This window comes from Microplitis demolitor, chromosome 2 (assembly GCF_026212275.2).
Source record: "Microplitis demolitor isolate Queensland-Clemson2020A chromosome 2, iyMicDemo2.1a, whole genome shotgun sequence".
Classification (NCBI taxonomy): Eukaryota; Metazoa; Arthropoda; class Insecta; order Hymenoptera; family Braconidae; genus Microplitis; species Microplitis demolitor.
In genome coordinates this window covers 19,962,111-19,975,796 of record NC_068546.1, presented here as the reverse complement: position 1 = coordinate 19,975,796, position 13,686 = coordinate 19,962,111, and the positions used below count along the sequence as shown (strand labels likewise).

General features: G+C 26.6%; 1 protein-coding gene across 5 annotated transcripts in view; it reads right to left on the bottom strand.

Moving 5' to 3' along the window:
* LOC103571641 (phosphatase and actin regulator 2) overlaps positions 1 to 13,686 on the bottom strand; it is a 167,416-nt gene that overhangs the window by 83,829 nt on the left and 69,901 nt on the right. For all 5 annotated transcript variants that reach the window (XM_008549872.3, XM_008549873.2, XM_008549869.2 and 2 more), the window contains 2 exons: positions 388 to 552; positions 200 to 298 (listed from right to left, as the gene is read on the bottom strand). In XM_008549872.3, coding sequence (XP_008548094.1) covers positions 200 to 298; positions 388 to 552 — 264 coding nt within the window. The remainder of the gene's footprint in view (positions 1 to 199; positions 299 to 387; positions 553 to 13,686) is intronic.

Here is a 13,686-nt window from a genome sequence, read left to right as displayed (position 1 = left end):
ACGTTAATACTTGTAGTCAAATTAAATAAAAAGTTGCAGACAATTTACTGTCAACTTAAAGGTAACTGCTTGCTCTCCAACACTTTCCTTTAAGTTACCTTTAGTTTACGGCAGTAGCTTGTAGTTAACGTACGGTTAGGGTGGCTATCAGGGTATATTTTTTTTTTCTACTGTTGATAACAACGATTTTGAGTCTTACCGTTTTCTGGTATTGTCGTGATCGGACTATCAGGAAGCAGAATTCCTTTCTGTACCAACTCCTCTCGATTCGCTCTAACGGAAATTTTTCTTTCAAGAGCTGAAAATAAATTCAAGTTTAAATCATTACTTAAATAATTTAATTACTCATTATTGTAAGAGGTAATTTAGGTGTAAAATAATATTTACATCGTGATGCAGCTTCAAATTTGTCAGATTTCTTTTTCCGTTTCCATTTCCAAGGTTTAAATAATCTACCGAACGCTGAAAATTTACTTTTCCTCTCGAGTGGCGGCGTTCTTGCCCCCGAACCCAAACTATTTGTTCGTAAAGCGGCTCCATTTTGTTTTTTAGCTGTAACACAAAAACAAAATAATCATTATCATTTATAATAGATTATGGTTCAGACAAGTGATAAAAGAATATTATTAGATATCAATGTTATATTTAAATTTTCACACGAATTTATGATAAGTGATAACGTCTATCGGTTATCAGCTCAAGGTAATGTCTGATAAACTCAGTCATAAAATTTATCAGCAGATTTCTATCTTATCTACTACAACGTAGGACTAATTTCTGTGGTTGATAACAACTTATTTTATTGATAAGTAATTTTTTTTTTGATAAGATTAATTTTATTGAATTTATCAATTAAGAAAATTTAGTTTTTTACTATTGGTTATGACTTATGACAGAAAATTTTTGTGATTATTTCTGTACGATGTCATTTATTTTTTACAGAAAATTGATTTGTGAATTGATACAAAAAAATATGTTTTAGAAATTTTTGACTTCTAGTAAAAAAGAGAATTTTTATAATTAAATTTTTTATATTTCTGTAAGTACTTTATAAATATTGATATGATTAGTATTGATCCTATACTCAGTAATTATCTTCAATTAGTGGCAAGATACTATCATATTTTTATTTATTTCAAATTTATTCTGTTAGTATTTCAACAGGAATTTTAAATAAAAATGAATTATTGAGTTCATAAAATTATTTAATTTCTGTATGAACTTTTTTTTTTACTGAAAAAAAGTAAAGAAAAACATATAGGGGAGACCGGGGCAAGACGGCCCACCTAAGCCGATTATTATTCTTTGTGGCTTTTAACCATCAAGTCGACTTACTCTCGTCCAACTTTAACTCAATTCATCAAAATTTTGGTGAAGCTCCTGAAAAAAATTTTTTTTTTGGGGCAAGACGGCCCCCTTCGAAAAAAAATAAAAAAAAATTTTTTTTTTTAATTGTAAAAAAATTTCCCGCGTTATAAATGTTTATATTTTTCTCTTTAACAACTGTATTTACTTTTATATTACTCGAAATAACCTTTTTTGATATAATACGAGTAATTTGTTCACTTCTATAGAAAAAAATTGAGTGTTTTAATTTTTTTCCAAACGATTGTTCCTGTCTCTCCTGTCATGGACTGTATTCGGAATCAAAAGAATCATGGATTCAATTTCAAAAATGTAAAGAATGGGCTCATGATTCCTGTGCAGGAGTTGACGAATATTTTTCCGATATGTACATTTGTGAATATTGTGAGGATAAATTTATAATACACTTAAATTAAATTTAATATCTAAGAAAGTATTTTTGTTACATTTTAATAGTTAACGTTGTTAATTTTATAAATATATTATTCATAATGTTACATATAATAATTATAATTGTTCTGTTGGATTCTATAACAAATTATATGAATAAATTAAAAGTTATTTAATAAAAAATAATTTAATTGATTAATAATTATTTTTCTATTGAATAAAAAATTGATTATTGGTATTTTTAACTTTTTCAAATGCTCTATTTTACTCCAAATCCATAGAATTAACCAAAAAATGATATTTCTATTAAATTAATCATGACTAGGTTATAATAATTTGAAACACATTTTTTTTTAGAATTTTTGAGTGGTTCATTTTGCCCCTACTTTCACGTACAGGGCTAAAACTGAGTAAATAATTTGAATTTGTGATAATCAAAAGAAAACAAGAAAAAAAAATTTTTGGTTAATTTTTGAGGTGGGCCTTCTTGCCCCAGGGGGCTGTCGCCCCGGTCTCCCCTAAGCGCGTGCGCTGTAAGTTGAAGAAATTTCTTTGTTCGCGATGTTCAGTACAAGATTGAGTAATATATTCCGAAAAAATTCAAATTTGATTACTTCAACAAATAAATTTTTTTGAATCAACAAAATATTACTTTTTTGAAACATATAAATATTCTAAATTAATTTGTTTTTCCGCAAGTGAGTGCTGTTATTGAACGCATCTTATTCTGTTTCTGAGTAAATATTTTTTTCGAGTAGAGTATTTATAAACTTGAACACTGAAAATAACATGAGTTTATTGTAACCATCTGAATTATTGCTAACGGTAGATAGTTGTAATAACAAAATGTATCATTAACTTGGTGATACTAGATTGCTGCATTATCTTCAATTTTAAATAGAAGTATTGTCAATTTTAACCATATTCTATAGATATTCCCTATACTTGGTATTTTGGCTCCACCATCATCTCCCCAGGACAAAATTTGTTGAACACGATCTCTATAAACGAGATCTTATAATATTCTATGTAATTATAATATTTTCTACACTTACGACTAGAATCGTATTCAGGTTTTTTTCAAATTTTTTGTATATATCATAAATCAATAGAATGTGCTACACATATATGTATGAAATCATGGGAAATCCCTAGTCCAAATTTGACATCATCGTCAATTGCAAGAACTTGACGTAAACTTACTGTGAAGTTAATCAAAATCAATGAACGTCAAATTTTTAGTGATAGTATGACTATCAGGGATTGGACTGATAAAAATAGTTTTGAAATTTTATCTTGGAGAGATTTTGCCGGGGAGATTTTGTCAGAAGAGATAAAGTTGTTTTACCCTTGGTATTGCTTTTTTAATAATTCCTATAGATTGCTATTACAGCAATCCAAATGGTTAATATATCAATACGTATTCCTTAGCAACCATCTATATAGATAGCTGATTTAACAGAACATTGTATGGGCAAAATAGCAATTTAACCTTTACGCAAATAAAGTATTGCTGCATTAACAGTCTCGATTCTCCAAACTTTAGATGGTTACTAAAACCTAACGGTATTGCTGTTACAAAATATTTCTTTTTTCAATGTAACTAATTTTGATCAACTTAAATAGTGATAATTTTAAAAACGAGAAAGAATGTAGCATCAGACAAATTTAAAATTACAAATAGAGTAAATAATTAAAAAAAAAATATTTATCAAAAATGCACTTGTGAATTTTCAAATTTTCTAAATGCGCATTTTTTAAAAATTTTATTTTATTTGTTACTTACTCTATTCAATAATAATTTTAAATTTGGCTGATGTCTGTTACATTCACACTCATATATAAAAAATATAATAAATTTTAATTTAAAAATAATTTAATCACCATGTACAAAACCGATTTTCTGGACAGATAAATAAACAATAGAAGTAAAAATAAAAAAAGTTCTAACGTGGAAAAATAATCGACAGAATATCGGATACGAGAGGTAATTTTTCACTTGATATCCAATAGCTTTCACAATATTAAAAGCTAACGCAAACTCTCTCTCTCTATATATATATATATATATATATGTGTTTTTTATAATAGATAAGAGGGTTGGTACTACTCTCGTCTCAACGCCATTCGTTTTTACTCGCTCTCGAAATCGATATACTCAGATACTCGATAAGAGTTAAGACGAAAGAGAAGAAGACTAGTAGGACCCGGATAATTTGGTGGTGCTTTCTATACTCCATCGAGGCTTATCAATAACTTGAGACGTGTTTGAGTGTGTCAATGACCTCGTTCGAACCCTTATTCTCGATGTCCAAGCACCGACCCTCAAACCCTCTAGTATAATTATCTATTGGCGAAGATTGACGATGATCTTTTTTATTTTTTTTTAATGCATGCTTTCAATTTGGAAATGAATATATTTTGAAAAATTACCTGGTTTAATTTATTGGCTATAAAGCTAATAGAAATGTCAATAACTTTTACGGTCGTTTTGCATGAAGATAGTCGATAGCTTATAAAAAGCTCGTGATTTCTCTCGACATGAGAGTTAAGGCTAAATTGCCCTTAGTTACGAGTTCTTAAGTGCCGCTTAGGGGAATTCCAACCCTCAATCTAACATCCCTAGACCCTTGAAAATTATTTCATGTTAACTCATGGCTCTGGCATCTCATCACGACTGCCATTTGTTGCATTTATGTTTATTTATTATATTAATTTGAAACAACAGAGAGTGGAAGAGAGAGAGAGAGAAAAATAAGCTGAGAAATTAGTAATTTATTGGTAAGTAGCTAACAGTATAATTTAACGTAACATCTCAACTAGCTGAGAAGATTAAATTCAGGTGTAAGGGATGCTATCGGAGAGTGTTACCATGGTTACTGGTAATTTGTTTTGTGTCTACATTTATCTGCCCGCCAATTGATAAGCTTAACTATCATAATTATGTTTTTTATTTAGAGAACCAGTTAATCATGGGTATTCATTTTTACATCAATTATTTATTATTTCATCAAATAGTATACGTGTGCGAATCGAATTTCCGAATAAGTTGATAAATTAAAATTACTTGAGAATTTTCAAACTAATCGTAACTTTTCGAAACATTCGATTCGAATCCGAGAATTTGGATCAGCTTTTAAATATTCCATTTTTGTTTCATGAAAAAATATTCTAATTTTAAATCGTTCGAAAGAAAATTGCGCGCCTCGAACCCGAAGCGCAGGTTGTGCTTTATAACGGACTTGTCAAGGTCACGCGATTTTTTCGCATTGAACTGTATATATTATTTTCATATTACACTTACACGTTATAAAAAGTACATTAATCTAAAGAGGAAATACTAATTAATAAGACTGATACTTTCATTAAGTTGCCCGATACGTATTATAATAAAAAAAAGTTAAATAAAAAATTTTTATCGTGGACGTGAGTTAGTCTGTAGTCCAAAAAAAGTCTGTGCCACGGATATCTCGTAAACGGCTTGACAAAATGACTTTATTTTTTTTTTCACTGTCTTCAGAATTATGCAAAGAAGGTCCTTTTCGAAAATCACTACTGTAGTCCTTCTCGTTTTTTTTATAATAAATCATTTCTGTTAAAACCGGCACCATGTAATCAAACACACTGCAACCATTTTTTTATTTTATCGGGAATTTTTTTTTATCATCGAACTTTGCTGATATCATAAGGTTCTACTTTACCATCAGATAATTTTTTTTTATTGCCGTCATAGAATTAACTAAATTAAAAAAAAAGACGATTTTGTTGCTAGATGTTTATTAAAAATTTTTGTAATTAAAAATGAAAATTAATATTTCATATATTTTATTGGAACATGAACATTCGAGGCGTGCACTTCTGGATTTTCCAAACTTTTTTCGAAGTATTCCAAAATTCATGAATAATCAGAATTATTATTAATTAGTAATTCTGAATAAAAAATCTGCGAAATTCGAAATACTGATAGTCATTATTAATTTGAATACTTTCGTTTTTTGAATCCTTTGAAACTTGTTAGTTTAGTGAATGAAAAGATACAATTCGTGTCTATATGAAGAATTATTTTTCTAATTATAAAAGATATTTAAAACGTAACATGTCTCATTAAAATAAAAATATGTACAGTTGCAAGTAATCGCTACTTCAAAAAGACTTAAGTCGAGTTAATTTGACGCATTTTAATTTTCAGCTTTGTAGTATACGTTAAACTATAGGTATTTCTCTTTGATATGCTCACCAAATTCAATACATATGCATGTATGTTCTCAAGTCTCGTTATTTTTGTTAGGATGGTCTAGAAGCGTAATAAGTGTCATACAAACTGGCAAATGCAATTTAGTCGTCACGAGTAGTCGATTGCTGACGAGTTATTAAGCATGCGCAGTTAAGGTTAATGTTCTTTAAATATATATATGAACAAAGAATAATACATCAGACTAAAAAGGAAATAAAAGAAAATTAAATTATATTATAAATCAAATTTCTAAAATTTTGAAGCATGAAAATTAATCAAACTTTTGTCAAAATTTTGATTGAAATTGCTGCTAAAGTTGTAGTTTAGAGATAAAAATTGCAATTTGTATTCAAATTTATGGAATTTTTGGTATTTAAAACAATCAAGTTCGGAAGTATTTTGATTTTGAAAAACCTAAAATAACATGTTAAAACCAAGTGTGTGATAAAAATTGACATACACGCCACAAACAGTCTATATGTACCTGAAAATCGGGATGTTTTTTATGAAAGAAAAATAAGGAAACAAAATGAAAAGTAAAAAGTCTCTCGGGTCAAAAATAACTTGATTTTGATTGCTATAATTTTTTGGACTTGTATTTGACTTAATTATCTTGATTTTGGTTACACTTATTTCTTTTAACTTTAATATGATGTTTTTAAGTCTGTTTGAGTTAAGTATGACTTGTATTTGACTTAAATTTAAGTCAACTAAATCTAATCCAAGACAACGTGATTTCACGTTGACTTGGTTGGCGAAAATTGGTACTAAGTAACACAGCTTAGCAAGTCAAATTCAAATGTGTTTTTCATTTATTATGAAAACAACTTAAACTTGACTCGCTTTTGTCTTGCTAGACTTGCTTCATTTTCAATTTTTAAAATTACGCCAAAATCAAGTTAGTTTATTGACCCGAGCTACTGGATCTAGATTTCTGAAATGTTTCGCATCGGTGCTAGGATGTCAGCCGAAAATTTCAGGGCATCCCCAACCACTCCTGAAGTCACGTGACAACACATTGAAAGGTACCTTTAGGCAGTCAAATTACATAAATTTTTTACATTTTCATTGCGCGAAAAACGTTCCGATTTTCAGATAACGTGACCAAAAAAAACTATAGTTTTGATTATGGCCTTAAGCATGGAACACATTTAATGTGTACTAAAAAAAACACTTGTAACACACTTGTTCTTAGAGTAAAGTGGTTATAATAATTAGTAAAGTCGAGATAATCAAGTGTAACAAGTACATAAAAAATGTGAAGCTCAAGATCTAATTACTATGCATTACAAAGCACTACGAGACATACAAAGCTTCCTTTTAACTTCTCTAATCTTTTTTATCTTTAAATTTCGTGTAATTATTTTTATTCATTAATTCTCCCTTCTTTCTTTGTTTCTTTCACTGGTACCTTTTCACTCTCAATATCAAACGTAATTTTGGGGCACTTGTCTGTTCAATTCAAGTTCAACTAATGATTCATTATTCATCGTTAGTTTTTACCCTCTGGTACTTATCCACTCAAAAGTCAAATCAATAGTAAATAAAAAAAGAAATGAATAAATGAAAAAAAATTTTAAATAAATTTGCGTTCATTACTAATGACAATTTATATTTTTTTTTTTTTTTTTTTTTATGTCACTGAGGATCGGCTTAAATGTCAATTATTGTGAGTTGATGATGCTTTAAAAGAGTAGGTGTCAGACTATTGTTGAAGCCTTTGACACTGTTTAGTTTTAAATGAGAAAGAGAATGAGATTGAAAGAGGTCTGAGAACAAAAAGTAAACAACATCAATAATCATTGCTCTATGAAGTGAAGCTTGGCCTTATTCTATACTAGACAATTTCTCGTCGATAGACCATAGCTAAATGCTTGCTCTAAATTCTTCATGTTATTTATTCTATCATTATTATTATTATTTTTTTAGTATACATAATAATAATATATATTTATGATGTACGTGAGAAAAATTAGATGACATATTTTTGTATATAAAAGTATAACGACGATAGAAAGTATGTATTTTATAATTAAATATCACTATAATTATAATTATGATTTTAAAAATAAATTACTTAATTGTGGACTGTTTCAAATATCGATTTTTTTCACTTCCGACAGCAATGAATCATTTTCAATTTAATGTTTTTTATATTTATTGGATAATTTTATTGAATTATTTATAAAATACTCGATTTCATTTATAAAACCATCAAATTGATTATAATGACTACTGATACCTATAATGATATCAGTAATTTAGTTATTGACTTTATTGGGAAAGGAGAAACTTTTTTGTTTGAAATCACTGTGAAAATTGTGGCGATAAAACGAATTAATATTTTCAAGTACAGCCAGATAATTTCACGGTATTTTTTATATAACATACTTATAGGAAAGTTATTATGGTAATTGTACCATTAAGACATTATGGAATTACAGTGAAAATTACTGATAATGTACTTTTTTATAGACAGTAGTATTTTCTTTTTTTTTTTTTTTTAAATTAAACAGAATTCATTTTTTAATTTTTTTGACATAAACTAGAAAAAATTTTGGTAAGATACGATTAGGAGTATGCAAATCTGGTTCGAATCGAATACATCTGTTCAAATGGAATTTCCGAATAATTCGACAAGTTTCAAATTATTCGTAACTTTTCGAATTATTCATGTACCTGAAGATCGGAACGCTTTTTGCGCAACGAAACGAAAAAATTTGTAATTTGGCTGCTGAAAGGTGACTTAAAAAATAATTGGGGGTGACTACAATTTTCGGCTGACGTGCGAAACATTTTAGAAATCTAGGTCTAGATTTTTTTCTTTTCATTTTTGCAAAAACATGCAATGCAGCAAATACATGAATTTTTGTTTCATGAAAAGAATCGCGATCTTCGCGTACATAATTATTCGTCAATTTTAGAATAAACATCCGAAAGTTTTTGAATTACTTGTAACTTTTAAAATTTTTCGATTCGAATCGAGAAAATTTTGTCAGTTTTCAAAAATGAATTAAATTTTTGTATTTAATCGAGAGCTTCATTTTTAATGTAACCAAAAATATTTTTTTTGGATTCGTACCTAATGAGCTCTACTTATCTTCAACGATAGTTTGAATTATTCGAAAATTTACTATTAATTTGAAAAGTGTCAAATTATTTGAAAAATTAAAAAAAAACGAAATAATCAAAATTGCTAATTATCAAATTCAAAGTCCAAATCGAATAGTTCGATTCGATTCGACAAGTTCGTAAGTTCAAACTATTTGCACACTTCTAGACACGATGTAGAATTTTGAATAATAAAAAATTAATAATAGATGAAAAATAAAAAAGAATTTTATTAAAATAAAATTTTATTTTAAAATGCTACGATTCTTGCATTTACATTAATGTATATCTATGTATATGTAAATAAAGATGAAGATATTCATAGTTACGATTGCCTTATTGGAATGTATAATCATTCAAAGAGAGATTAAATTTAATCTATAATTTAACGACAGGAATTTTAAATTCTCTACACACTATATTACTGTTATTAAAATGTATACTGTATGTATTGCAATGTTATTATTTACTGCGAGTATAAAACATCTTATCTCGTGGTTTTGAATTTTCACTCGGAGTTAAATAAAACCGGAGACAAATAATTTTATAGTTTATCCTGTGTAATTTAATAGAAATTTATAAATTACTGTGTACTGTACTAATATTAACTTCCGCTTTAATTTATTCAATATTTCAAATTTTTTTAAATTAAAAATTTAAATTAGAGTAGAATATTTAAAAAAATATTTAAACGTCAAATATTTTTTTTTTTTGTAAACTTTTGATTATTACTACGTCATTAGGGATTCAAATGTTTTTAATTAATTAATAAAATTTAATGCCAATTATAAAATTTTCAAATAAATTAAAAGTGAGTGGATTAATATTTATTCAATAAAAAAAAAAATATTATATTTTGATTTAGAAAATAAATATCAATTTATCATCAGGATAGTTTATATTTTAAATGATTTAGTTGTCTCAAATGGATAAATTATTTGAAATGAATAAATAATTTCATTGTAATAAATAAATGGTATCTGACGTAAATATAAACATATACATATATATGTATATATTAAATATTTATTAATTATAATTTAAATGACAACAAAAAATTTCAAATCAACAAAATTGAATTTATAATTAAGAACTTAATAATAAATTACACTGAAAAAAAAAACTTTTGTACAAATAATAATTTTTTGAGAAGTGAGTGGATAAAAAAAAAATTTTAGAAAACTAAAAAGTGCGCACAATCGCTTATGATAATTATTAATATTTTATCTTTAATTATTACTCTAATTTTTATTGGATAAAGTTTTTTAAAATTATTTCACCTTTTTTTCTTAAGTCGCTTTTTCTTTTTAATCTTACTGTCATATTAGTTCTGCTGCCGGTAATTGATTGAAGAAAAAAAATAAATAATAATAATAATAATGAAAATGAAAAATACCAGCTAAATTTTTTATAAATTACCGGTTTTAAGTTTTTTATTAAGTGGAATTAAACAAAAAGTATTTAGATAGTGATTTTCAAAAGGGGTTTTGCGACAAAAAATACAAAACTAATGAAACAAAAAAATTAGGACTATTATCATATTTTTCCAAAATTATCATTGTTCCGAAAATTCATACGGGAAAATTTTTAGCATTGGTTTTTTTGATTAAAATAACTTATTTTTAATCAATTGAATAAAGAATTGACTTATTATCCAGTCCATACTATTCCTTTTTAAATTGTCTTTGTACTAGTATACAATTTAATTAATTTTGGTGTACTCGAAAGAATTCAGAGATGATTGAAAGTGAGTGAATTAGTTGAAAAAATAATTTTGATCGTAAGACACACAGCGCATGGCGCTTAGGGTGTGCAATAAAAACTATTGTATTATCAATTTCATATCCGACTTGAAAAATCATTTTTTGATAGAAGAAAATCGAAATTTACTAAGAATATTTCAAAATAAAAGATTAGCAAATTTTGAATCACACTTAAGTTTCTTCGATTAAAACAACGAATTTGAGTGAAATCTTCAAATTTTCTAACCTAAAATAAATGAGATTGAAAATTTCGAATAGTATACTTCCTTACAGGGAAAAAATCCAAAGTTTCTAAAAGTTATTTTTTCTCTGTGTAATAAAGTTATCAATTAATAGAAAGTACAAAATTTTTCAAGTAAATAACCAATAAAAAGTATAAAATATATGTTGATATTTGGAAAAAAAAAAAATAAGTAATAATAAGATAAAAATTTTTGAAACAAATTATTGGTATTGATTGAAGTAACGGGTTGGTTGATTTAATATAAATTTGTAGAAAACATAATAAAAAATTTTCCAAGTACTGAAAAAAATACATAAATAATTATAAAGTTTATTCTACCTTGATTATTACTTGAGTCTTTAGTGACTTCCGTTTTAGGCGGTTGAACTTCCGGAACACGCAGATGTCGCTCGTAAACCATATAGTAGTGTACAACTCTATAACGCACGTATGTTATGTCAGTAGATAGTTACATACGTTGATATTTACCGTATCTATATACTACATACTATACACTACGACGAACACCGTTAACCTCGTGGTTACTTTTTTAACCGTCTCTTTCACTCTCTTTCTCTGTTCTCAGATCCCGAGTCAATGTAAGTTACCGCGTAGCCAGATAAAGTGGTTTACACACTGAAATATTATACACTCTTATTTAGTATACGTGCCAACTGGTTTCATTCGCACCATTGCGTAAGTCCAGCATCGTATATATATATATATATATATATATATATATGTGTATGTGTATGTATATATTGGATTATTTTTAAATTAAAGAATATGGTACTGATTCTTAAGAATGAGTAACGCACACAGGAAACGCCCTAGGACTGCGACCAAATTTTAATTGTAAACTTTCCTTGTAATTTTCTATTATTTTTAATATTAATAAATATTTTTTTTTTGATTTTCATGGATAATTGTCACAAAATTTTTTTAATTTTATAAGAATATTAATTTATTCATTTATGTGCATAATTAAAAAAATTAAAGCATAATCTTTAATGAAAAAAACAATGATTATTGAAGAATATATGTTTTATATGAATACACAGTTTGAAATTTTGTGTATCTGTATTAAAAAATTATTTGGTTAATTTTTTTGTGTTGAATTTTAACACAGAAATCTGTTAATTCAACACAAGCCGTTTGTGTTATTTTACTTTAATAGATTTTTTATGTTAAATGATTAGAAAATCTGGAATATGACATTTCTTGTGTTATTCGAATATTAACACAAAATTTGTGTTTAGCTAAACACCCGCGCGTTTCTTCATTACTATAACCAAGCAAGGCATTGTAGCAGGATTGTCTGCAAGGAAACTTGGATTATAATTGATTTACAATTAAATATAATCATAGATAACTTTGATATTTTTATGATCAGGTTCGATTTTTTTTCTCATTTAACGGGAGGTAATTCATAGCTCTGTTTTTTAGAAAAGTCACTGAAAATCGAACTAATTGTTTGACAAATTGACTTAAACTGTACTAAGGTTAGATCAGTATACTTGAGTTAATTAGGTTATGTGCTTATATTTATTAGTTAATTTTAACACGAAAAGTCTGTTAAATTTACACAAATTTTCTGTCAAAATAACAGATTTTGTGTTCCATTATTTAACATAAATTTGTGTTAAAGATGAACACAAACGCAATGTGTTGAATTAACACAAAATTTTGTGTAGACTATTGACAACACACGATTTTTGTTGAATTTAACACAAAATTTCTAACTGTGTAATCAAAATATTGAGTTGGATCTAAAATCGAAAAATTTAAAAAAAACAGCAAATTTTTTTTTAAATCTTAATGAGTTTGTGATAATTGTGAATTTATTCGAGTCTTGCCATGAAATTTTTATCGAACTTGAAAACTATTAGCTTTAAAATTAATTTATTTATGAATAATAGAAAATCAATTTAAATGAAATTTAGTAAAATAAATTATAATTTTAATATTTATGAAATTTATGATTTGGAAATTTGAAGTTATGCAATAAAAATGTACATAAAAAAGATAATTTATAATTTGAATTTCTGACTGATTAGAAGTTGTTAATAACTCCAAGTAATTTGCTTTCAATTTCAAGGAAAATTTCCAATAACATTATTAATTAAAATTTGATAACAAGATGCTTGATGGAAACTATAGAGACGGATTCAGTCAACGACTTTATAAATGAATATGATCTTTTCACGTCATGGCGAAAAATGACTGAATGAATGAACAAAAAATTTTAATAAAATAAATTTTTAATTTTACGACATGGATGTTAAAATAAAATTTATTAAAAATGTCTGGTCAAATCAGATTGCGCGTTAATTTTAAATATTATCTTTATGAAAATGAATATCGCGACATTTGATAAATTGAATTTAAAATTTTATTATTAATGATACAAGTTTATAATTGATGGAAATATGTCAAACTAAAATTAAACTGTTAACAGGCGTCACCAGACCTCGACTGCATTTTATGATTATTTACAACATATTTGTTCACTTTTAATCAACAGTTAAATATCAAACCGTAATTATCATTTCAGATTATCTTTTTTTTTTCGATGCATTGTAATTTTTAATTTTCTAATA